At 35.5% G+C, this 27,346-nt stretch overlaps 2 protein-coding genes across 3 annotated transcripts; one reads left to right on the top strand and one right to left on the bottom strand.

The window, feature by feature from the left end:
• The first annotated feature begins 226 nt into the window (after positions 1 to 226).
• Positions 227 to 26,736, top strand: LOC131132650 (galactocerebrosidase). 2 transcript variants are annotated; one of them, XR_013629721.1, is made up of 19 exons: positions 227 to 408; positions 505 to 573; positions 666 to 729; positions 1,229 to 1,342; positions 1,566 to 1,705; positions 3,765 to 3,803; positions 9,316 to 9,446; positions 11,659 to 11,814; positions 11,899 to 12,023; positions 12,091 to 12,218; positions 12,912 to 13,001; positions 13,086 to 13,175; positions 13,239 to 13,383; positions 14,907 to 15,087; positions 15,189 to 15,352; positions 15,430 to 15,506; positions 17,298 to 18,082; positions 19,836 to 19,929; positions 26,553 to 26,736. XR_013629721.1 is itself a non-coding variant. In XM_058078474.2 (17 exons), exons 1-17 carry the CDS (start codon positions 280 to 282, stop codon positions 17,493 to 17,495), a joined length of 2,040 nt encoding a protein of 679 aa, XP_057934457.2. In that variant the 5' UTR covers positions 227 to 279; the 3' UTR covers positions 17,496 to 18,593. The 2 variants fall into 2 exon arrangements, 1 of the variants encoding a protein (XP_057934457.2); XM_058078474.2 differs by lacking the exons at positions 19,836 to 19,929; positions 26,553 to 26,736 and having other exon boundaries at positions 17,298 to 18,593.
• Positions 22,195 to 26,564, bottom strand: rrh (retinal pigment epithelium-derived rhodopsin homolog). Its single transcript, XM_058078504.2, has 7 exons — positions 26,344 to 26,564; positions 25,878 to 26,068; positions 25,314 to 25,413; positions 25,078 to 25,231; positions 22,934 to 23,102; positions 22,687 to 22,865; positions 22,195 to 22,573 (listed from the first exon to the last, which is right to left on the bottom strand). Exons 1-7 carry the CDS (start codon positions 26,453 to 26,455, stop codon positions 22,468 to 22,470), a joined length of 1,011 nt encoding a protein of 336 aa, XP_057934487.2. The 5' UTR covers positions 26,456 to 26,564; the 3' UTR covers positions 22,195 to 22,467.
• Positions 26,737 to 27,346: the final 610 nt, after the last annotated feature.

Raw genomic sequence — 27,346 nt, 5'->3', positions numbered from 1 at the left:
CCTTATTAACATTTGTATTTTACGAGTGTTAAATAAATAAAATAAACGGTTATACTCAAGTTAGTTAAATACATTAATTTTAAATCATTAACCCGCCGTAATTTAATATTTTGAGAGTATAAATGTTTTGAGACTACTGTGCGCTTTTAAACGTACAACACCGCCCCTAGCGTTTAAGCATAGAACTGCAGGCACGCGCTCAACTCCATGCACATGCGCAGTACAGATCAGGAAGTAGCGAGAGTTGGTTTTTGCCAATTTGGCGCTTGGACGAGCAGAATGTTTGCTCCTTTATTGATATTTTTAAGTTTCTCACTAGATGCTTGTTTTTCACAGACTTATGTATTGAATGACACAGAAGGAGTCGGACTAGTATTTGATGGGATTGGAGGATTAAGTGGTGGAGGGGTGAGTTCATTTCATGTTTTCTCACTTGATAATGATAAACTATAATGCATACATATACAGTATCATACAGTATCACTTAACTCCACATTTATTTAGGCGACAACACGTTTGCTCGTCAATTACGCCGAGCCATACCGCAGCCAGATACTTGACTATCTCTTCAAGGTATATAAACTATAACATAAAGTTAGATCTGAAGTGATTTCACTTGGGCAACTGACGCGTCACCCTGTTTTTTCCTTTTGTTTTGTATTCAGCCAAACTTCGGAGCCTCTTTGCACATACTGAAGGTTGAAATAGGAGGAGATGCTCAAACTACCGGTGAGACATGAACTATCAACTACAAGGAACTACAATTCGTGCACTTCCGTATTTACGCTGCTCTTTTGGTCTCGTGCAAGAGTTCAAGAGAACCCGGATGTGGAAGAACCCGGATGTTGTACTCAAAGTAATTGGACAGTTCGGCTTTAAAATAATAATAATAATAATAAAAAAACAATTTCCCAATTTTATTTTATGTATGTGTTATTTAATATTGTAATATTATATAATAATAGGTAATAAACTTTGGATCAGCGCAGGCATCAAAAGCAAACATTTGATTAAGTTTTCTATATTTTGTATTTTATTTGCAATATTTGGCAACTACAACCAACATTCAGCTTTTCCCCCTAGGAATATAAACTAGCTATTCAGCTTGTTGTTACTGTACTTAAAGGGAGCAACGTTATTAAATAAATGAGTCTCATCTTATGACACCCCCTACTCATTCATCATATATTATGTAAAAAAACTGGACTTGAATTTTCTCATTTTGAAGACGGGACAGAACCATCGCACATGCACTCTGAGGATGACGAGAACTACTTCCGGGGGTACGAGTGGTGGCTCATGAAAGAGGCAAAGAAGAGGAACCCAAACATCACACTTATAGGTAATACCTGCTGGCCAATATGGCCGTTCCACTATTTCTCTCATGCAGTTGATTTTGGGCTTGGTTTGTGTTTTTTGACATTTTGCCATTCCATGTGTCTTATGAGTGTTTTAGCTCATTTCTGTGTTTGGAGCTTCTGGACGTTTGCCCCTGTAGGCCACCGTAAATTACGAGAGAACCTTCAACAATAGTTAAAAGTGTCTTGTTTTGACCTGACATGCAGGTTTGCCCTGGGCATTTCCTGGTTGGGTGGGACGTGGTAAAAACTGGCCCTACGACTTCCCAGACGTCACTGCAGCTTATGTCGTGAACTGGATCCTTGGAGCAAAGCACTTCCATGATCTCAGCATCGACTACATTGGGGTGAGTCCCTCATTGATTGTGTTGGAAGATGGACGAGTAAAGTCCTGCAAAATTAGTAACGGTACTGTGGCGGTTTCCTCCCGCATTCCAAAAACATGCGACTACGAATTGTCCAGCCACCAGTACAGGGTGTACCCCGCCTCTCGCCCAAAGACAGCTGGGATAGGCTCCAGCACCGCCCGCGACCCTTAATAAGCGAGGATAAGCGATAGAAAATCAATGAATGAATAGCATCATGCTTATGTCATGCATGCTAAGTTATAAAAAAAAACATACCTGTATTGTTTTGTCCTGTCCTATATTTTGGAATGCTACAAGTAATGTTAAAATACAAAAAAGTATAATATAAAAATACATAATATATAATAAAAATAAAAATAATACAAATAAAATATAAAAAGTAATATAAAAAAAAACGTACCTGCATTGTTTTGTTCTGTCCTATATTTTGGAATGCTACAAGTAATGTCAAAATATAAAAAAGGTTATATAAAAAGTATAATATAAAATATATAATATAATAAATAAAAATAATAATAATAATAAAATAATAAAAATACAAAAAGCAATATTAAAAAAAACGTATCTGCATTGTTTTGTCCTGTTCTATATTTTGGAATGCTACAAGTAATGTAAAAAAAGTTATATAAAAAGTACAATATATAATATATAATCAAATAAAAATAATAAAAATAAAATGTAATGTCCTATATTTTGGAATGCTACAAGTAATGTAAAAATATAAAAAAGTATAATATAAAAATACATAATATATAATAAAATAAAAATAATAAAATAATACAAATAAAATATAAAAAGTAATATTAATAAAAACGTACCTGCATTGTTTTGTTCTGTCCTATATTTTGGAATGCCACAAGTAATGTCAAAATATAAAAAAGGTTATATAAAAAGTATAATATAAAATATATAATATAATAAATAATAATAATAATAAAATAATAAAAATACAAAAAGCAATATTAAAAACAACGTATCTGCATTGTTTTGTCCTGTTCTATATTTTGGAATGCTACAAGTAATGTAAAAAAAGTTATATAAAAAGTACAATATATAATATATAATCAAATAAAAATAATAAAAATAAAATGTAATGTCCTATATTTTGGAATGCTACAAGTAATGTTAAAATATAAAAATGTACAATATAAAAATATATAATATATAATAAAATAAAAATAATAAAATAATACAAATAAAATATAAAAAGTAATATTAATAAAAACGTATCTGCATTGTTTTGTTCTGTCCTATATTTTGGAATGCCACAAGTAATGTCAAAATATAAAAAAGGTTATATAAAAAGTATAATATAAAATATATAATATAATAAATAATAATAATAATAAAATAATAAAAATACAAAAAGCAATATTAAAAACAACGTATCTGCATTGTTTTGTCCTGTTCTATATTTTGGAATGCTACAAATAATGTAAAAAAAGTTATATAAAAAGTACAATATATAATATATAATCAAATAAAAATAATAAAAATAAAATGTAATGTCCTATATTTTGGAATGCTACAAGTAATGTTAAAATATAAAAAAGTATAATATAAAAATACATAATATATAATAAAATAAAAATAATAAAATAATACAAATAAAATATAAAAAGTAATATTAATAAAAACGTACCTGCATTGTTTTGTTCTGTCCTATATTTTGGAATGCTACAAGTAATGTTAAAATATAAAAAAAGTTATATAAAAAATATAATATAAAATATATAATATATAATAAAATAATAATAAAATAATAAAAATAAAATATAAAAAGTAATATTAAAAAAAACGTACCTGCATTGTTTTGTCCTGTTCTATATTTTGGAATGCTACAAGTAATGTAATTAAAAATATTAAGTAATTAAAATATTAAAAAGTAATAAATATATATATATTTATATATATATTTGTGATTAAAAAGTCATCACAAAGCCCAAATATCCCCACACACTTACAGAACACATTCAATGATATATTACAAATGAATAAACAATAAACCTTTATTCCATTTTGCTGTTTTTCTCGTTAGATTTGGAACGAGCGCAACTTTGACAGCAAGTATATCAAGGTAAATGCTCCTTAAACATTTCATTTGTTGAACTCAAAGGGAATTGTCTTCTAATGGAGAAAAACAGCCATCAACATTGAGTTTCGTCTCTTGAGACAATATCAGCGGTGAAGATCCCAGCTGGCTTCTTCTTGTGTATTTGTTGGCAAGGTTCTGAGGAACACACTGGATAAAGTGGGTCTAACTGGTGTGGGCGTCGTTGCGGCAGACGGTGATTGGAGCATTGCCAAATCTATCATCCTTGACCCACACCTTAGTGATGCCATTAAAGTCGTTGGGTAAGTACAGGTAGCTTTTACCGTACTCAAGTAAAAGTACAAGTCATTTCATCAAAGTCTGCTTTGTAATTCGGATAACTGCTGAGAGGAATGAGCAGAAGTTGAGCTCGGTTTTACACCTAATCCCTTGATCGTAAAAAGTAAGACCGTATAATCTGAGACGTGAACTCTTTGTTTTTGGCTGGTTTTCTATCACAAATAAGATCAGGAGTCATTGATTAGTGCAATGTTAAACAATCAGAACAACACACGGTTGCAGAAAATCTATCTAGAATATAATGGTCAATAATCTCGAGTGTTCCCAATGATCAGAGAAATATTGCTTAAAGTGGCCCTATTATGCTTTTTCCACTTTTCTGACCTATGAACAGGGCTCTACATTAAAAACAAAAATTATTTGCCCATGGGGAATCCTTAAGGGTCTCAAACTCAATTTACCTGGGAGCCACTGGAGCTAGGGTCTGGGCAAGGCTGGGCCGCATCAGGTTTTCCCAAAAAAAAAAAAAAAAAAACGCATTTATTAAAAACAAAAAAAATGAATAAACTTTGCTTTGGTTCCAATTTTCTACAAGAAAAGCTCTGATAAAACTGTTCTCAAATATCGTCATTTTTATTTTTCTACACAAAATAAGATCAAGAATAAAGAAAATGAATCAATCAGTAATAAATAAATATTATAATAATAAAACTGCAAATAATTAAAAATTAAGAAACCACATATAGTTGGTGGGTAGACAAATTATTTTTTTCAGATTAAAATGAACAAAATAGCCAAAAACTTACCACTTCCACATGAATAGGGAGGATAACTATTAACAGTTATTTAACCTTTAACATGAACATGAATCAAACGTAATAATTTTTTCTGGGTACATGATACCATACAGCATCCATATAAAAAACTTACCACTTCCACACGGATAGGGAGGATAACTATTAACAGTTATTTAACCTTTAACATGAACATGAATCAAACGTAATAATTTTTTCTGGGTACATGATACCATACAGCATCCATATCAAACTTGCGCGGGCCGCACTAACATAAAACTTTCATATCAAGGCGAGGGCCTCAAACTAGTGTCCTGTGGGCCACATTTGGCCCGCGGGCCACGTGTTTGAGACCCCTGCTTTGTTTAGGAGGCACTGTTTCATCACTTTTTGCTGTTTTCCTTCACAAGTTGTTGAAGAATTAGACCATGTTGGCAGGGACGCCATGATAGATGTTTTCCTAGTCAAACCATCGCTCATTGGTTGATCGCCAACAAGAACGGGTGTGAGTAAAACGCGGACCGCGGTCTAAATAAACGATTCTGATTGGTCCGTTTCAAGATTTGCAAGGATTGGTTTGCAAATTACCAGCGGAATTGCGCAGTGTTTTACCAACACCCAACAAGAACCGCTTTTAAAAAAACTCTTGGAAATATGGCAGTTTTTTTCCCCTAACACCGACCCAGACTTCCCTATATGGGTGTGCCTGGGTACAAGCTATAGGCCTGCCCCGTGTTTTGTCTTGGGAGTGTGGCCAATCACAGTGGAGTGGGTGCGCCCGGAGGCGGGCCGTGGCTGGAATCAATTAAAACTAACCGTTTGGGAAAGCCAAGGAAATACAACAGGAATAGGTGCAGGTTCTGGAAGGTCTGGCAAGCCTTTTATGCGGGTTATTGTGTGTATCTGCTCTATAGGAGTCCACAACTCAATACAAAAGGACGGAAATGAATGACGCAGAATAGTCCCGCTTACGGCCGCAAAGGAACAAACAATAACAATCCAAGAAAGAGAGGAAAAAGGAATAAGTAGTCAGAAACAGGAAGTGACCAAAATAAGAGCATGCTGGCATGCAGACCATGACACAAAGGTTCAGCGTTCTAACTGCCATCGTTTATCAAAGTGTCTTTCTTTTGTGACACTTCCTTCAATAATGGATTATGGATTATGTCAGATGATACTTTAGGGCAGCTCAAGCAAGTTTCCAAGGAACCTTTACTGTGTACTTGTGACTTTCATCAGAGACACAAGGAGAATAGGCAATGATAAAGGACTTTTTGAACCTCGGTAATCGTTTTATGCTTTTATTCAGACTTTATGACCTTTATGTAACGGCTCATAAAAACCATGGCCACACCGTTTGGAGTTAAACAGGAGAGATTTCTATCATTATCATAGCATCATAAATACATAGAAAAATCTGCAGTTATTGCATGTGATATCGGTATCGGCCGATCTCACTCATGGATGATTGCTGTCAGATTTACTTATTTTGTGCTAACATTTTTGAGGCTTGTAGCTAATTATGTTAAAATAATAATAACAAAATAATAAAAATAAAATATAAAAAGTAATATTAAAAAAAATGTACCTGCATAGTTTTGTCCTGTCCTATATTTTGGAATGTTACAAGTAATGTAAAAATATAAAAAAGTTATATAAAAAGTATAATATAAAAATACATAATATACAATAAAATAAAAATAATAATAAGAAGAAAATAATAAAATATAAAAACCAATATTTAAAAAAAAATACCCGCATTGTTGTGTCCTGTCCTATATTTTGGAATGCTACAAGTAATGTTAAAATATAAAAAAGTTATATAAAAAGTACAATATAAAATATATAATATATAATAAAATTTAAAAAATCAAATATAAAAAGTAATATTAAAAAAAATGTACCTGCATAGTTTTGTCCTGTCCTATATTTTGGAATGTTACAAGTAATGTAAAAATATAAAAAAGTTATATAAAAAGTATAATATAAAAATACATAATATATAGTAAAATAAAAATAATAAAATAATACAAATAAAATATAAAAAGTAATATTAAAAAAAATATACCTGCATTTTTTTGTCCTGTCCTATATTTTGGAATGCTACAAGTAATGTTAAAATATAAAAAAGCTATCTAAAAAGTATAATATATAATAAAATAAAAAATAAAAATAAAATATACAAATTATAAAAGTAATATTACAAAAAGGTTATATAAAAAGTATAATATCAAAATACATAATATATAATAAAATGAAATAATAAAAATAAAATATAAAAAGTAATATTAAAAAAACTAACCTGCATTGTTTTGTCCTGTCCTATATTTTGGAGGCTTGTAGCTAATTATGTTAAACTACAGTCACCCGCTGATGACATCATGAGCAGGCGACCGGGCAGACTCCCGCTTCCTGTTTCCATGTGTTAGCTAATAAGATGCTAACAAGGATGTTTTGTGATTAAAAATACATTAGACTTGTGCATTGTATTTAGTAACACAGCAAAAACGACTTTCACAGTCAGAATATCAATACCTTGTGTACCAGTGGTGCTCTATAAACTTTGTTTGTGAAAAAGCACATCATAGCGGAATACATATTAATACATAACATAATTGTTACATACAGTAGTTTTGGCCTAAGGTTCCAATGCTGGTAAACTGGGGCTTGATTGACATGTGATCAACATGTAAGTCAATGTCCCCCTAAATGTGACCATATCTTCAACTAGACTTGTTTACAATATTTGCCCATTGTTATTGATAAGAAAATTCAGATATTTCCCCCAGTGTGCATTCTAATATATGTTACAAGTAATGTTAAAATATATTTGAAAAAGTAATATAAAAAGTACAATATAAAATATTATTAATAATAATAATAATAAAAAAAACATACCTGCATTGTTTTGTCCTGTCATATATTTTGGAATGCTACAAGTAATGTTAAAATATATAAAAAAGTAAATAGAAAAGTAAATTAAAAAGTAATATAAAAAGCACAATATAAAATAAATAAATAATAATGATAATATTAATAATAATAATAATAATGATAATATTAATAATAATAATAATAAAAACATATCTGCATTGTTTTGTCCTGTCCTGTATTTTGGAATGCTACAAATAATGTTAAAATATATTTTAAAAAGTAATATAAAAAGTACAATATAAAATATATAATAAAATATTATTAATAATAATAATAATTAAAAAACACACCTGCATTGTTTTGTCCTGTCCTATATTTTGTAATGCTACAAGTAATGTTAGAATATATAAAAAAGTAAATAGAAAAGTAAATTAAAAAGTAATATAAAAAGCACAATATAAAATAAATAAATAATAATAATAATAATGATAATATTAATAATGATAATAATAATAATAATAATAATAATAATAATAATAATAATAATAATAATAATAATAATAATAATAATAATAATAATAATAATAATAATAATAATAATAATAATAAAACATATCTGCATTGTTTTGTTCTGTCCTGTATTTTGGAATGCTACAAGTAATGTTAAAATATATTTAAAAAAGTAATATAAAAAGTACAATATAAAATATATAATAAAATATTATGAATAATAATAATAATTAAAAAAACATACCTGCATTGTTTTGTCCTGTCCTGTATTTTGGAATGCTACAAGTAATGTTAAAATATATTTAAAAAAGTAATATAAAAAGTACAATATAAAATATATAATAAAATATTATGAATAATAATAATAATTAAAAAAACATACCTGCATTGTTTTGTCCTGTCCTATATTTTGGAATGCTACAAGTAATGTTAAAATATATAAAAAAAAGTAAATAGAAAAGTAAATAAAAAAGTAATATAAAAAGCACAATATAAAATAAATAATAATAATAATAACAATAATAATAATAATAATAACAATAATAATAATAATAATAATAATAATAATAATAATAATAATAATAATAATAATAATAATAATAATAATAATAATAATAATAATAATAATAATAATAATAATAATAATAATAATAATAATAATAATAATAATAATAATAATAATAATAATAATAATAATAATAATAATAATAATAATAATAATAATAATAATTGCATTGTTTTGTCCTGTCCTGTATTTTGGAATGCTAGTAATGTGCATTCTAATAGATGCTACATATGGCAGATACGGAACTAATTTCCAGTTTTCTACTAACTAGTAACTAATTTCTAGTAACTAGTTGTTACAGGCTTAAAGCCTGTCATCCATGTTGGTTATGTACCTGTTCCTTCCCATCTTCGCCCGACCACCAACATTGTTGAACATTGTTCCAATGCAAGAGCTACTGAACTAGATCGATTGTTCTCAAACGTTAGCGTGTGGAGATTGAATATTAAAAAGCAGTCAAGTGGCAATTTAATATGGTCTCCTCTCCATTCATGTGACTGTGTGTCCATCCCAGCTGCTGCGATACACTCTGGATAAAAGCGGCCTGGAGAGTGTCAGGATCATAGCCAGTGACAACCTGTGGGAGCCCATTGCCTCGGCCCTCCAGCTCGACCCCGAGCTCAGCAGGGTTGTAGATGTGATTGGGTAAAGTGTTATCTTTGTCTTCAATGTAATATGTGTCTTGGAATTCATCTTCCGCATCTCTGAAACACAGAATAGCCAATCGCAGAGGAGCACCTAACAGTGGACCAACGCTTAAAGGGAATGATGACGTGGTGTCCTTGGGGCTTTGGTGCTATCCTGGAGTATTGGTGTAGACCAGGGGTTCCCAAACTTGACCAACTCAGGGCCCACTTGAAAATCTAAAAAATGTCTGCGACCCACCTTTGTCCGAAAACAGTACATTGACGAAATGCTGCGTTCTCACTTAAAAAAAAAAAAAAGTATTATCATTATGTTATAATATAATAATAATAATAATAATAAATATAATAATAATAAAATTAATACACAATAAATATATATATATAATATATAAATATAATAAATAAACATAATAATATTTCCCACACTTTGGGAATCACTGGTGTAGACAGTTACAGCAATAATAATAATAATAATAATAATAATAATAATAATAATAATAAAATTAATACATAATAAATATATAATAATATATAAATATACTAAATAAATATAATAATATTTCCCACACTTTAGGAATCACCTGTGTAGACAGTTACAGCAATAATAATTAATAATTTAATAATAAATTAATACATAATAAATATATAATAATAATAAAATAATAAATACTAATAAAATTAATACCTAATAACTATATAATATATAAATATAATAAATAAATATAATAATATTTCCCACACTTTGGGAATCACTGTTGTAGACAGTTACAGCAATAATAATAATATTTATAATAATAATAATAAATAATAATAATAAAATTAATACATAATAAATATATCATAATAATATAATAATGATATTAATAAAATTAATACATAATAAATATATAATAATATATAAATATAATAAATAAATATAATAATGTTTCCCACACTTTGGGAATCACTGGTGTAGACAGTTACAGCAATAATAATAATAATAATAATAATTATTATTATTATATAATTATTATTATTATTATTATTATTATTATTATTATATTATAATAATGATATAATAATAAATAAATAATGATAATAAAATTAATACATAATAAATATATTATAATATTAATAATAATAAAATTATTGCATAATAAATATATAATAATATATAAATATAATAAATAAATATAATAATATTTCCCACACTTTGGGTATCACTGGTGTAGACAGTTACAGCAATAATAATAACAATTATTATTATTATTATATTATAATAATGATATAATAATAAATAAATAATGATAATAAAATTAATACATAATAAATATATTACTGGTGCCGACAGTTACAGCAATATGAGACCAAAGAGCAACATTTTATCTTGTATTTCCAGGTAGTAACATCTGGATAAGTATCCACTTAGAACATACAGTGGAACCTTGCATAGTGGCCGCCTTGGTTAGTGTGTTTTTCAGTTAATGTCGAAAATCTCCACAAAAGTTTTGCCTGGATTTCCGTACATTTTCCCGGTAACGTACAATACAACGCACGATTTGTCATGTTATCAATACACTGTGTGAGTCCAACTGTGTTCTTAATGTATCTTGATCACAAAACGTTCAAGCCAACTTGCTAACAAACTGGCAACCGGAACTGGACGTCAATCACTTGTTAGCCAAAAGTATTTAACCTTTAACATGAACATGAATCAAACGTAATAATTTTTTCTGGGTACATGATACCATACAGCATCCATATAAAAAACTTACCACTTCCACACGGATAGGGAGGATAACTATTAACAGTTATTTAACCTTTAACATGAACATGAATCAAACATAATAATTTTTTCTGGGTACATGATACCATACAGCATCCATATAAAAAACTTACCACTTCCACACGGATAGGGAGGATAACTATTAACAGTTATTTAACCTTTAACATGAACATGAATCAAACGTAATAATTTTTTCTGGGTACATGATACCATACAGCATCATTAAACTTTCATATCAAGGCGGGGGCCTCAAATGTGTGTCCTGCGGGCCACATTTGGCTCGCGGGCCGCGTGTTTGAGACCCCTGGCCTACAGGACCGTAGCATAGCGACATGTCACAGAGATCCTACTTTCATGAGCTGACACATGGTTGACCGCCGTGGGCTTTAGAGTTTAATATGCTGGCTGTTTTCAAGATAATAAGAATTGTGATTGCCCCAATTAGGGCCCACTACCCGGGCACGACTACTGTGATGGAGGCCCTGAAAACCGGGAAGAAGCTGTGGTCCTCGGAGGACTACAGCACATTCAACGATAATGTGGGAGGAGGTTGCTGGGCTCGCATTCTAAACCAGAACTACGTCAATGGATTCATGACTGCGTGAGTACTTCGGAACTTCGGATGTCGTTTGAGTTGTAGTGGAAGTCTGACCTTATAAACATGACATACTGTCTTCTGTTACAGTACCATTTCCTGGAATCTGATTGCCAGTTACTACGAGGAACTGCCGTTTGGCAGGGATGGACTTATGACCGCTGAGGAACCCTGGAGTGGCAACTACGTTGTGGAGTCTCCTATCTGGATTACAGGTATCAAACCTATAGAATCCTGATACCTGAGTCACTGTAATGGTGATTGTTCTTTCTTCCCGTGTAGCCCACACCGCACAATTCACCCAACCAGGATGGACCTACCTGAAGACTGTTGGACATTTGGCCAAAGGTGGAAGTTATGTAGCGTTGACGGACGGGAAAGGGAATCTCACAATTGTCATTGAAACCATGGCGAGTATCATTTTGGAAGTTGTTGTTAAATCCTTGTTTTTTGGTTTTGTATATTGTATTAAGAATCGACCGATACATCGACTGGCCGATATTTACGTTTTTTTCCTTCTATCGGTATCTTTTTAGCGACCTAAACGGTAGCCTCCAAGTTATTTCCTTTCAACTTAAAAAGCCCAAAACTTACCACTTCCACACGGATAGGGAGGATAACTATTAACAGTTATTTAACCTTTAACATGAACATGAATCAAACGTAATAATTTTTTCTGGGTACATGATACCATACAGCATCCATATCAAACTTAAACTTTCATATCAAGGCGGGGGCCTTAAACTAGTGTCCTGCGGGCCACATTTGGCCCCCGGGCCGCGTGTTTGAGACCCCTGACATAGACTTTCTTTATTGTCATTGCACAATAAAACAGCAGTGAAATTGCCAACGAAATGTTGTTGCCTGGTCTCCCGTGTAATAATAAATAATAATGTGGAGAATAAATAGATGACATCAAATACGAACAACAATGTACAGCGTAAACAGTAATTTGTACAAATAATTTAGAATAAATAACAATAATTTAAAGTTTTAGATTCATCGAATGCCAAATATTGTCAATTAATTTGATAATCATGGATTGATTGTGGTTTTCAAGGTTAATATAATAAGTAAGTTTAATATTATGATGTTCTTTGCAGACGCATGATCATTCCTTATGCATACGACCTCCACTTGCTCCATACAACGTGACCTCTCAAACTGCAACCTTCCGTCTGAAAGGATCTTTCGTAAGTTGCCTACAGCCGCGGCTGGAGTAAAATACAGACGCCGAATCCTAAAGTTAACATCTTTTTTTTTTTTTTTTTTGTCAGTCAGTCATCAAGGAGTTACAAGTATGGCAGTCTCAGTTTAACTTCAAGACGAAAAAGCCATCCTTGTTTAAGCATCTCAGTCCACTGAAGGTAGATAATTGATCAGGTGACTGCTGTGACGTGTCAACTGATGTCATGTGACCTATATGGCAGATTACAGATGGAGAATTCACCCTAAATCTGGCTGAAGATGAGGTTTACACCCTCACCACAGTTCCTACAGGACGGAAAGGGAGCCACCCAGACCCGCCTGCCTCCTCCCCGTTCCCACGACACTACGAGGATGACTTTAATGTCCGTAAGTAAGGAAACTAGGAAATAAAGTATGCATATCGTCAGACTTTAGCAGTGTTATATCAACAATGTGTTAACAATATGATAAATATTATAAATACAACAATACAAGACAATATAGCAACATCAACAAAATGTTTTTTTTTCTTTTTTATGACATCCAATCGTAAGAGTAGGGCATCAGACAGCTTTACATGGAGCTCGGAGTTCTAGTTTAGCACACTTATGGCAATGCTAATGGTTTAATTTCATTTGAACATGCATCAGATTACAATTGAATGCATCCCATAATCAGTTCCCAGTTCCACATGTCCAAAAGGAGTAGGAAGAAGCAAAGCTTATTAAATCCTACCCCTCCATCTGGTACTTTTACAATCAGTAACTGTTATATTTGTTCACTTCCTGCTTTCCTAATATCATTAAAAAAATGTTTTAACTTTTTAAAAATTAATTATTTTTATTTTATTTTTTAAATTAATTTAAATGTAATTAATTTTTTTATTTTATTTTTTTAATTAATTTAAATTTAATTAATTTTTTTATTTTTTTTGGTCACATACAAAAGTACTCAATGATATGAGCATCCAATGCCATAATGGGTACCATAGTAAGTGTCAATATAGTGATATATATAGCACATCATGACTGGTTCAAGACTCTTCATCCTTGTATTTAGCAAACATCAACTGCTTGTATTGTTTCTTGAATTGGCTCATCGTTGTGCATTGTTTGATTTCCTTACTCAATCCATTCCATAGTTTGATTCCACATACTGAAATGCTATGGCTAGCATAACGTAGTCCTAGCATAGAAGTGTTTCAAATGTACTTCTTCCCTGAGATCATATTTCTCCACATTTGTTCACTTCCTGCTTTCCTAATATGATTTAAGTTATTTTTTTTATTTATTTTTTTTACTTTATTTTACTAATTTGTATTTATTTATTTATATTATAATTTTTTTTGCTTTTTTTTTTTTTTTTTTTACTGAAATTCTATGGCTTTTTAACGTAGTCCTAGCATAGAAGTGTTTCAAATGTACTTCTTCCCTGAGATCATATTTTTCCTCTCTTGTAGAGAAGTATTGGATGACATTTTTAGCTAATTGGTTATTTTTAGCCTTATGCATTATTTTAGCTGTTTGAAGATGAACTATATCAGCAAGTTGAAGTATTTGTGATTTTAGAAATAAGGAGTTAGTATGTTCTCTGTAGGCGGCATTATGAATTATCCTGACTGACCTTTTTTGCAGTACATTTAGCCAGTGAAGACTGAAGATTGCTTTTATAGTTATTACCCTATTACTTACGTACTTTCAACAAAATGTTGACTGAAGGCCAACCATTAGTGGAAGTTTCATGCTGGGTAATACAGATCTATATTTGGGTCTTAGCATTTACTACTACTGGTGGCTTAGCCCTGGCTTCTCCATGGCACCATCACTAGCCACTGGGCTAGACTGTACTTGTTTACCAGGAAGATGTGCACACTTCCGGTCCCTCACACCATGTGTATTCACATTCCATAGGAGAGGCTCCCTTCTCAGAAGCTCCGAACTTCGCTGACCAGACCGGGGTGTTTGAATACTATATCAACATGACTGATCCTGGACCTCACGTTTTCACTCTACGCCAGGTTCTGACTCAGCGTCCCATCACTTGGGCAGCAGATGCAGACCAGACTATAAGCGTTATAGGAGACTATGAGTGGTACGCTGATATTACGTATATTCAAGTGCCTTATGCTTTCATTCAAGCTTTTGATGTGAAGCTGGTTGCTCTTTCACGTGTTTACTGTTGTGTTGTTTCAGGCAGGATGTGACTGTGACATGTGATGTCTTCATGGAGACTGTCAACACTGGAGGTGTTTTCATTGCAGCCAGAGTGGATAAAGGAGGGCAGTCCATCCGCAGCACCAAGGGAATATTTTTCTGGGTGTTCGCAGATGGCACATACAAAGTCACCAATGATCTCGGTCTGTCATATTATCATCAAATAGCGGAAAGTAAAAGATGAGAATGGTTGTATGTGTTTGTCTTCTCATGTCCATAGCTGGGCTAATCATACTAGCCGAAGGACAGTCTGGCACACAAGCAGGGGATTGGCACACACTATCGCTCAATGTGCAGGTAAGTGACATTGATGGACCGTGGAATTCATATACGGGGTCGTCTTTTATCAATATTGTGATAATGTTGTATTCTCGTGTTAAGATCATGAGGTTTGCATCATTGGAAGTGAGCACTCAAAGTGGCACACCACTAACCAAAAATGTTCCAAAATGTCACCACGACCTCACACGTGCATCAATAAGTCTATAGGAGGAACAAGCTAGGTGTTGCCACACGGACCAATATTACATTGCTATGCTAGTCTTTACACCACAGACACTCCACAGTAGCCATGTTTTTACATCACCACTTTTTCTCTTTCCCAATCACCTTTCGGGAAACAATGGTATCCATGGAAAGGAATATTCCAATCTCTTGTCTACATGCGCCGTGAAAATCAACCAGAATAGTCAATAGGGCATGCCCAGTAAAACGTAAACATCAACATCACGTGATACCGACTTCCCCGATTTTTTCTTTCACTTGTCGGAATAACTCCGTATTGACAGTTTTTCGTTTGTCCAGTCTTGGAATTTAGTTTGAATCAAAAACAAACTTTGCTTAGTCCAGTGCCGATTGCTGGCCTCCATTTTTAAAAGTGAAGAACGTCTGGATCTGCGTGTTACGTCATATCTGAGCATGCGATATGATAAATTTAATCTTGCTAATATTTTATAATTAAACTCAGGACATGTTTATATAGATGAGGAGTCTCAAACTCAATTTACTTGGGGGCCACTGGAGCTCGGGTCTGGGTGAGACTGGGCCGCATCAGGTTTTCCAAAAAAAAACAAAAAAAAAAACGCATTTATTAAAAACGAAAACATTTTAAAAACTTCGCTTTGGTTCCAATTTTCTACAAGAAAAACTCTGATAAAACATTCCACTGTTCTCAAATATCTTACTTTTTATTTTTCTACACAAAATAAGATGAAAAATAAATAAACAAATCAAGAATAAAGAAAATTAATCAATCAGTAATAAATAAATATAATAATAATAATAAAAAGTTAAGAAACCACATATAGTTGGTGGGTAGACAAATGATTTTTTTCAGATTAAAATGAACAAAGCATTATTAGAGCCCTGTAGACATGACAAAACACGACTATAGTCACATTTATACTCTTTTTATTTACAACATATTGCGCAACTGCATCGTCTTGAGACACATGCTAACTCGCAAACTAGAGAGCTAGCGACCTAAACGGTAGCCTTCAAGTTATTTCCTTTCAACTTAAATAGCCAAAAACTTACCACTTCCACACGCATAGGGAGGATAACTATTAACAGTTATTTAACCTTTAACATGAACATGAATCAAACGTAATAATTTTTTCTGGGTACATGATACCATACAGCATCCATATCAAACTTGCGCGGGCCGCACTGACATTAAACTTTCATATCAAGGCGGGGGCCTCAAACTAGTGTCCTGCGGGCCACATTTAGCCCGCGGGCCGCGTGTTTGAGACCCCTGGTTTAGATTCTGTTTCACAGATGGCGTGAATGCGCTAAATGCACACGAAAGCCGATACCTCAATCGGATTAGTTAAAGGAATATTCCATCCCTGTTCGATTCTTTCCGTTTGAGCAAATAAACCAAAGTGAATTGGAATATTTGGGTCCATATATTCTTGGATATTGACATAATATTTGCAAATAGTGATTAATAAATGTTAATTATAAAAAGTGATATTGGATAATTCCTCACGGCACACCTGACGGTTTCTGAAGGTACACTAGTGTGTCGCGGCACAGCGGTTGAAAATCACTGGTGTAAATAATCCCAATTCTTCTTCTCCACAGGGCCAGTTTGCATCCGGTAAGCTGAATGGCAATCCAATATGGAGGACGGCTTTGGCACCGACACCCAAGAATGGCTGGGCTGCCGTAGGAACACGCTCGTTTGAGCCGGCTCAGTTTGATAACTTTGCCGTAGAGGCAGTGACGCAAGATTCCCTTCAATCTAGCAGCACTCAAATTATAGCGGTGTTTCCCAAATAGGGGGGGGGGCGGCGTGATTTGCACTGAGTACGTTAGTATGTAAGTTGTTAATACTCAACATGCTCAGTTTTGGCTTCAGTGTGTACGGTACAGATAAATATAGATGTCACATCCCCAATATTTCTCATCTTGAAAACATTTGTAGCTGAAAATAATTCACAAGCACTGCATTCATTTGTGACTAAATAAATCTACAATGGTGATCGGAAATCCACTCTAGTGGTCTGGTGGTTAGCGCGCAGACCTCACAGCTCGGAGACCAGGGTTCAATTCCCACCCTCGGCCATCTCTGTGTGGAGTTTGCATGTTCTCCCCGTGCATGCGTGGGTTTTCTCCGGGTACTCCGGTTTCCTCCCACATTCCAAAAACATGCTAGGTTAATTAGCCACTCCAAATTGTCCATAGGTATAAATGTGAGTGTGAATGGTTGTTTGTCTATATGTGCCCTGTGATTGGCTGGCCGCCCGTCTCGCCTGAAGACAGCTGGGATAGGCTCCAGCACCCCCTGTGACCCTTGTGAAGAAAAAGCAGTAGAAAATGAATCGTCCAATAGGAGTTTGGCTGCCAAGCACCAATCGTAGGTTGAGGTGAGTCCAACTACATGAAGCGCTACTCTTGGGGAGGAGGGGAATAATACCAACTTCCAATTTATTGGTGGGTCTATGTGCCCACTCTCAATAAATATGAGGCATCAGTAATACTGTTTACTCTATATTACTGTTCTTGATGTTATGCTTGCTCAGCTATTAGCTAACTGTCATTAGCAAACTGTAGCTAGCTAATGTTAGCTACAGTAGAGGCAATGAGCACTAAACAGTGTCTAAAATAATAAATGGACAAGTGTATATCAGATTATGTAGTACTACAGTACTACTCTCAATAAATATGAAGCATCAGCAATACTGTCTACTCTATATTACTGTTCTTGATGTTATGCTTGCTCAGCTATTAGCTAACTGTCATTAGCAAACTGTAGCTAGCTAATGTTAGCTACAGTAGAGGCAATGAGCACTAAACAGTGTCTAAAATAATAAATGGACAAGTGTATATCACATTATGTAGTACTACAGTACTACTCTCAATAAATATGAAGCATCAGCAATACTGTCTACTCTATATTACTGTTCTTGATGTTATGCTTGCTCAGCTATTAGCTAACTGTCATTAGCAAACTGTAGCTAGCTAATGTTAGCTACAGTAGAGGCAATGAGCACTAAACAGTGTCTAAAATAATACATGGACAAGTGTATATCACATTATGTAGTACTACAGTACTACTCTCAATAAATATGAAGCATCAGCAATACTGTCTACTCTATATTACTGTTATTGATGTTATGCTTGCTCAGCTATTAGCTAACTGTCATTAGCAAACTGTAGCTAGCTAATGTTAGCTACAGTAGAGGCAATGAGCACTAAATACCTATAAATATGACTACAAATCATTCAAATTACAAAGACAAAGCCACAAATTTGCTAGTAATAGGAGTATAAATAAAGATCACTATGGTCTCCATGGCGACCATTGAACTGTTCACCACTTTATTCCACAAAAACAGACGTATGGTGGCACCTTTAAATAATTATGTATTGGACAAATATTTTCTATGTGTTGTTTCTACATATATTGGAACTCTTTTAGTACCTAGTTATATCAAAATTCAATAATTGTGTTTTTTGATGCATCCTAACGTCCGGCAAATAAAGATTACATCCGTCAAAAACATCAAAATGGTCCATCGAGAGAAATAAAGACACTTAAAGGGGAAGTGCACTTTTATGCTCATCATGCCTAATCGTTATGTGAACCTTGAACACATTTATTTCCATTTTCTATGCATTCTAACAAGACAAATGAGTTAATATGAGCTAGCTAACAATGCACATCATTGGGAGTCACCGATTTCGACAAAGGTTGCACGGTTTGTTATCCATGCTGTGATGCAGCATTAACACATACACCGATGATAACGTCGTAGTTGCAGTATCTTGCAATTCAATTCCCCCCCAAAAAAGAAAAAGAAATATGTGTTCATGTTTCACATAAGGATTGGGAATGATGGGCAAAATTCCCAAAAAGTGCGGTTCCCCTTTAAAGCATTTACATATATCCAAAGTGTGACCGTGTAGCCATTAGCGATGTAGACCACATGACTTTGTAAACATACAACTAGAATGGAAAAACAACACGAAAAAAGCCCAAAGGCTTGGTTGTTCCGTAGAACACTGGCATGAACGGAGTGAGGAGGCGGGGCCTATAGCGTACACAGGAGTGTAACATGACTGGATTGCAACATCTTTGTACTTTTCTTAAAGGTCTCGTCTCTCTTCTTCTCGTAGAGAATGATGTCACATGATTGCGTAGCTTTTGATCTTCCGTCATGATGGTGATGTTGACGAAAGCAGCTATAACACCGAGCTCCAGCTGTGGAAGGTAAGGCCACGAGTCTTCCAGCTGTCAATCAATCATCCGCATTGTTGTTTATTGAGCATGTGTCTATTATGACCGTGCCTTGCTGCATGGCTCATGGTTCAACGCTCCTTAGGAGTCGTTTTACAGCATCACAGGTTGCTCGTTACACGAACGACACGCACAATAATATAATGATTCACTTTTGACTCTCCGAGACTTCTTCAAGTACTTTTATGAAGCGAAAAGTATTTGAAGTTTTATTTACGGATGACATACATGGAGGTGTTCCTTCTCCAGGAAAAGCTCTTATGCTTTGTTGTAAAAGTCGCATCCCTTCCCGGTGAGCTTGGATATATAATGCTCCATCTTGGCAGTTCAATTGATTCGTTCGTTCAGCACAGCGTACAAATATCTGCTATACTGCTATACATACTATAAAATAAAATAAAAAAATTAAAATTAAAAATAAAAAATTATAATAATAATAATGACAATGCAGTACTATAATAAAATAAGTGTAACATTCAGGTCATTGAATATTTCCATAATTTGTCCATGAGTCACATCTCCACTTGATCAATGGAAGTGACTCTTTCTCCACCAACCATGAGTCTTCTGGTGGGTTCATGGTTCATCTGGTCCAGGAAGGGAAAGGCTCGTTGATGGGAGGCAACTGACAGCCATGTTGTTTTTTCCAAGGGGAAAATACATTTATGGCACAGATACAGTACTGGATATGGGACTGGATACAGCAATGGATACAGTACTAGATACACTACTGGATATGGCGAAGGATACGGTACTTAATACGGTACTTAATACGGTAGTGGATACGGTACTGGATACGGCAATGGATACAGTACTGGATATGTACTGGATACGGCAATGGATACAGTACTGGATGCGGTACTGGATACGGTAGTGAATACGGTACTGGATACAGTACTGGATACAGTACTGGATACGGCAATGGATGGATGCGGTACTGGATACGGCAATGGACACGGTAGTGAATACGGTACTGGATACAGTACTGGATACGGCAATGGATACGGCAGTGGATACAGTACTAGACACAGTACTGGATGCGGTACTGGACACGACAATGGATACGGTAGTGAATACGGTACTGGATACGGCAATGTATACGGTAGTGAATAAGGTACTGGATATGGTACTGGATACGGCAATGGATACAGCACTGGATACGGTAGTGAATATGGTACTGGATACGGCAATGAATACGGTACTGGATACGGTACTGGATATGGTACTGGATACAGTACTGGATATGGTACTGGATACGGTAGTGGATACTGGATACGGTACTGAATATGGTACTGGATATGGTACTGGATACGGTACTGGACACGGTACTGGATACGGTAGTGAATATGGTACTGGATACGGTAGTGAATATGGTACTGGATACAATACTGGATACGGTACTGGATACGGTAGTGAATATGGTACTGGATACAATACTGGATACGGTAGTGAATACGGTACTGGATACGGCAATGGATACAGTACTGGATACGGTAGTGAATATGGTACTGGATATGGCAATGAATACGGTACTGGATACGGTAGTGAATACGGTACTGGATATGGTACTGGATACGGTACTGGACGCGGTACTGGATACGGTAGTGGATACTGGATACGGTACTGGATATGGTAGTGAATATGGTACTGGATACAATACTGGATACGATACTGGATACGGCAATGGATACGGTGGTGAATACGGTACTGGATATGGTACTGGATACGGTAGTGGATACGGTACTGGATACGGTACTGGATATGGTACTGGATACGGTACTGGATATGGTACCGGATACGGCAATGGAAAAAGAATATTGTATGGAAGGACCCTGCTTCTACTTCATGCGACTCATCAAGTTCCTCCAAGCATTGTTAGCTAGCACAAGTTAGCAAGCTAGCACGTCACCTTCCGTGGGTGATGCTATGTAGTACTCTACAGTGGTCACTAGGTGTCAGTATTGTTGCTGGAACACTATCTGGAACCAATTGGCGTAATTTTTGGTGTATAAGATGCAGCGGTGTCTAAGCCACACCCACTAAATTCAGAGAGAAACCCTAATTTGTACATACATACATGTACATACATACATTAGCTGTAATAAGATGGCGTATTGTGGGACGGGACAAGGTAGCTCTTAGCTCGACAGGAGCCAATCATCAGCTAGGAAAAAACTCCCAACGAGCTTATCACGGTCGGCGGTCCCTACTCAATAGAACCGTCTGACTCACCATGTCATCTTACAAAGAACGCTATGATCATCTCACAGCAGCTTAACACTCAAAAGGTAGCTGAGAAATATGCAATACAAGTACCGATAGGAGTTTAAAATAAAAACAACTATATGGTCAAGACAACCAGTACTGGCTGGTTTTTGTATTTGTGGTCTGCACTGGTGCAACATGACAACAATGTGCTGGAATATGTCCCAGTCGTGGAATAATAGCATGGATATAAAAGTACAGTTGTGGAGTCACGAGGAGATACATGATGCCAAGGTGGTCATCATCTCACTGGGTCAGAGGCTGTTGAGATATGGTCATGGCAACCTGAGTATTGATGGTGATTTGCTGTCTGGTTTGGCACCGGATCATCCCGATGATGGCTCTTCGGAATCTGCAAGAAAAGGCCCAATTCAGTCGGAGTTGGTAGTCCGGAGCAGGAAATGAAAGCCACAAAAACTGATGAATGTTCTTCAGCGTTCACACAAGAAAAACTTATGGACGGACTTTTTGTTGGCGATGACGTAAATGCAGGGGTTGTAAAAGGTGGAGGACTTGGCAAAGAGAGGGGCGATGATAGCCATGGGTGCAGGAATCGACTTGGGGTCCCCAAAAGATGCCCAGAGGCACACCATGGAGTACGGAGACCAAGCCACGAGGAACATCACGATCATCACGATGGACATCTGTCAGCCAAAAACAAAAAGCCATGACTTTAATTCGGTGCTAAACGTACCTTGGAGCCACGTTTCACCTTGGTGACATCCATCTGATCCGACCAGTCGATGTTGACGTTATGGAGGGAGTTGCTAGCTTTGCATCTGCTCACGGTGACGGACACGTTGTAGTAGCAGTAGAACATGACGGACAAAGGCACCACAAAGTTCACAGCAATCACTGTCATGGTGTAGGAAATGAAGGATCTGACCAGGAAAAACACAAGATGGGTCATGTTAGCGCCAGAAAATACATCATAGGATACTTTAGTATAGTAAACATATATATATATATATATCGTATTGTATGTGTATATATATATATATATATATATATATATATATATATATATGTATATCATATATATATAGTATAGGATAGTTATTGTGCTTAGAAACATAATGAAACATTATTGTGGTTCAATACAATACTCTCCATCCATCCTTTCATCCATCCTTCCATCCTTCCATCATCCATGATCCATCATCCATCCATCTCCATCCATCATCCATCCATCCATCCTTCCATCATCCATGATCCATCATCCATCCATCTTCATCCATCATCCATCCATCATCCATCCGTCCATCCATCCTTCCTTCCTTCCATCATCCATGATCCATCATCCATCCATCTCCATCCATCATCCATCCATCCATCCTTCCATCATCCATGATCCATCATCCATCCATCTTCATCCATCATCCATCCATCATCCATCCGTCCATCCATCCTTCCTTCCATCATCCATCCGTCCATCCATCCATCATCCATCCTTCCTTCCATCCTTCCATCATCCATCATCCATCATCCATCATCCATACATCCATCATCCATCCATCCATACATCCATCCACTATCCATCCATTATCCATCATCCATCCACCCACCCACCATCCATACATCCATATATCCATCCACTATCCATCCATCATCCATCCAACCACCCATCATCCATCCATCACCGATTTATCCATCCACCCATCATCCATCCATCCATCATCTATCCATCATCCATCCATCGCCCATTCATCCATAATCCATCCATCCATCATCCATCCATCCACCCATCATCCATCCATCCACCCATCATCCATCATCCATCCACCCACCCATCATCCATCCAACCATCCATCCATCCATCCACCCATCATCCATCCACCATCCATCTATCATCCATCCATAACCGATTCATCCATCATCCATCCATCCACCCATCATCCATCCATCCATCATCCATACATCTATCATCCATACATCCATCATCCATCCATCATCCATACATCCACCCACCATCCATACATCCATCCACTATCCTTCCACTATCCATCCATCATCCATCCACCCACCCATCATCCATCCATCACCGATTCATCCATCCATCCACCCATCATCCATCCATCCACCATCCATCCATCATCTATCCATCATCCATCCATCGCCCATTCATCCATCCATCATCCATCCACCCATCATCCATCCATCCATCCATCATCCATCCATCATCCATCCATCCACCCATCATCCATCCATCATCCATCCACCCACCCATCATCCATTCAACCATCCATCATCCATCCATCCACTATCCATCCATCATCCATCCATAACCGATTCATCCATCATCCATCCATCATCCATCCATAACCGATTCATCCATCATCCATCCACCATCCATCCATAACCGATTCATCCATCATCCATCCACCTTCCATCCATCATCCATCCATAACCGATTCATCCATCATCCACCCATCATCCATCCATCCATCCATCCATCATCCATCCATCCATCCATCCATCCATCCATCATCCATCCATCCACCCATCATCCATCCATCATCCATCCAGCTATCATCTATCCATCATCCATCCATCCACCCATCATCCATCCATCATCCATCCAGCTATCATCTATCCATCATCCATCCATCCACCCATCATCCATCCATCTATCATCTATCCATCATCATCATCATTCATCATCCATCATCAACTGTAAAAATGTATTTTTCCTGAATATTTGTAGCTTTCTGGAACATAAATATGATATATTACAATATATCTGATGGAAACCAAGGATCCCAGTGAAAGGGATTCATGACACTAACCAAGGTTCCACTGTAGTTTCAAAAGTCCCACAATTGGTTTAGACCATAGCAGTTTTGTACTCCAACTCACAGATCGTTCTGGCGCCAGTTAATGGTGCACGTGGCTCCAGTGGGGTCTGGGGCGTAGCCAGCCCAGCCCACTATAGGCATGGTGGACCAGAAGAGAGCATTAAGCCATGCCGCCAGGGTGACGAGATGGTATGATCGCACTGTCATCTTCTGCCCTGAAGAGGCAAACCATATACACTTTCACATACGTTTTCATATTTCGGTATCGGTATCTGTATCGGTACCGGTATCGGATACCTATGTCCGGTCGGCATATGGTGAGATAGCGGTCTATGGCCACCACAGTCAGCAGCCCGATGCTAGCCATGCCGAAGAAGATGTTGAGGGCTGCATAAATCTGGAAATAAAAACACAAAAGTGCTACAATTGCAACAGTCCAATAATAATAATAATAATTTTCTAATAATTTTCTAATAATTTTCTAATAATTTTCCAATATTTTTCTAATATTTTTCTAATATTTTTCTAATATTTTTCTAATATTTTTCTAATATTTTTCTAATATTTTTCTAATATTTTTCTAATAATTTAATTAAGTAGTTAATTAGTTTATAATGTTTTTTTTCTGGGTACTCTGCTTTTCTCACACATTCAAACAATATGCATGAAAATTGTCCATATGAATGTGAGTGAATGATTCTCCATATGCGTCCTGCGACTCATGTACCCCGCCTCTTGCCCAAAGTCGACTGAGCAAGTGGGACCCTCGTCGGGAGCTGGGACCCCCACTACCCTAATGAGGATAAGTGGCCTAGAAAAAGATGCATGGCATTCTTTTGGAATGCCGGAGGAAGCACTGACCTGGCAACCCGTGTACCCAAATTTCCAGCTTCCATGGATGTCAGAAGCTGCGGACATGGGATAACCGATGCCAGCCACTCCAATGTCAGTAAAAGCCAGGTTGATTATAATAAAGTTGGTGGCGGTACGAAGCTCCTTAAACTTTACGAACATGAGAAGAACGACAATGTTGCTCAGGAGACTGATGACGCCTGAAAAGAGCCGAGGTGAAAACGTCCATTATGGAATTTCAAAGTCCATCATTCAATAATACTCATTTATTACAACCACTGACCAAAACGTTTTTTGGACAAAAAGTACACCAAATGTGTTTAAACATGCATATTTTGACTAATAATAAGACATTTTCAACAACAAAAGGTGCGTTTTAAACCCCCAAATATAGATATGGTCATTATTTATCAAACAATCATCCCCACATATTGACCGTATTGACAGTAAATGAAGTAAATAAAAACAAGAATACCTGCGGTGATAAGATATCCAGCCACTATGTTGTGCTCCATTTGGGAAAAGACACTTTTCCCCCCGTAAGGTGCATCATGGCTGGAAACATTGAGTCCGGTGTCAGTCCCCATTTTATTATCAAACAAGAGGAATATTACCAAAAACTGCACAGATTTCCAAACTCTGTTAATTCCCAACTGTGAGGAGTCCTTCTTGTTTGTATTGTAGGAAGAGAGGAGGTCCTGGGATGAGGTGAGGAGGATTACTACATACCACTGCTCCCCCGTTGCCAAGGAAACAGGAGGTAGTCTGAATATGGAACATGTGCAGCAGGGTTATTATGCATGAGGCGATTACCGCTCACGTGGAATTTGCAGCAGTGGAGCTCCTAGCCACTAGCTTATTTTTTTAACTTTTCCAAACAAATAAACTTTACCAAACAAGTGCTAAACCAGGAGTACCATACAATATATTGTAGAATAACAATTCAAATTATATTACTACAAAAATATTGACACAAATAATTCATAACAACACAGAGGTTTGTCCTTAAATATATATATATATATAAGGAATATCTCCCCCAACTCAAACTGGCCGTCACAATGTAAACATTGTGGCCCTTGACAACCCTAATTGAAAACCCCTGCCATCATATGTTTGTTATGGTGATGACTGTCCAGCAGAGGGCGCTGTTGGACATTTAACCGTTTTAACGGCCTGAGACAATCCATCGGAATATACTGTACTCATTTGTACTTTTTATTTCTATACACAATACAGTGTGGTCTTGGTTAAAAATGTTTATATTTATTTATTTATTTTAAAGAAACAAAAAAAGCAAGTTGGTCAACACACAGTGTGGTCTTGGTTAAAAAAAATATATTTTTTTTTTTAACAAAACAAAAAAACAAGTTGGTCAACACACAATATACAGTGTGGTCTTGGTTAAAAATATTTTAATTTTTTTTTTTTTAACAAAACAAAAAAGCAAGTTGGTCAACACACAATACAGTGTGGCC

The sequence above is a fragment of the Doryrhamphus excisus genome, linkage group LG14 (assembly GCF_037039965.1).
Source record: "Doryrhamphus excisus strain RoL-2023G ecotype Guam linkage group LG14, RoL_Dexc_Guam_v1.1, whole genome shotgun sequence".
Taxonomy (NCBI): Eukaryota; Metazoa; Chordata; class Actinopteri; order Syngnathiformes; family Syngnathidae; genus Doryrhamphus; species Doryrhamphus excisus.
This window is presented reverse-complemented; position numbering and strand designations above follow the sequence as displayed.

Coding starts and splice junctions, on each gene's coding strand:
- LOC131132650 (XM_058078474.2), top strand. CDS start 280: ATGTTTGCTCCTTTATTGATATTTTTAAGTTTCTCACTAGATGCTTGT. Junction 9,447..11,658: donor AGGGTTGTAGATGTGATTGG/GTAAAGTGTTAT, acceptor TGCCCCAATTAG/GGCCCACTACCCGGGCACGA. Junction 15,353..15,429: donor CAAAGTCACCAATGATCTCG/GTCTGTCATATT, acceptor TCATGTCCATAG/CTGGGCTAATCATACTAGCC.
- rrh (XM_058078504.2), bottom strand. CDS start 26,455: ATGGGGACTGACACCGGACTCAATGTTTCCAGCCATGATGCACCTTAC. Junction 25,414..25,877: donor TTGGGTACACGGGTTGCCAG/GTCAGTGCTTCC, acceptor TTTTATTTCCAG/ATTTATGCAGCCCTCAACAT. Junction 23,103..25,077: donor AACTGGCGCCAGAACGATCT/GTGAGTTGGAGT, acceptor TTTCCTGGTCAG/ATCCTTCATTTCCTACACCA.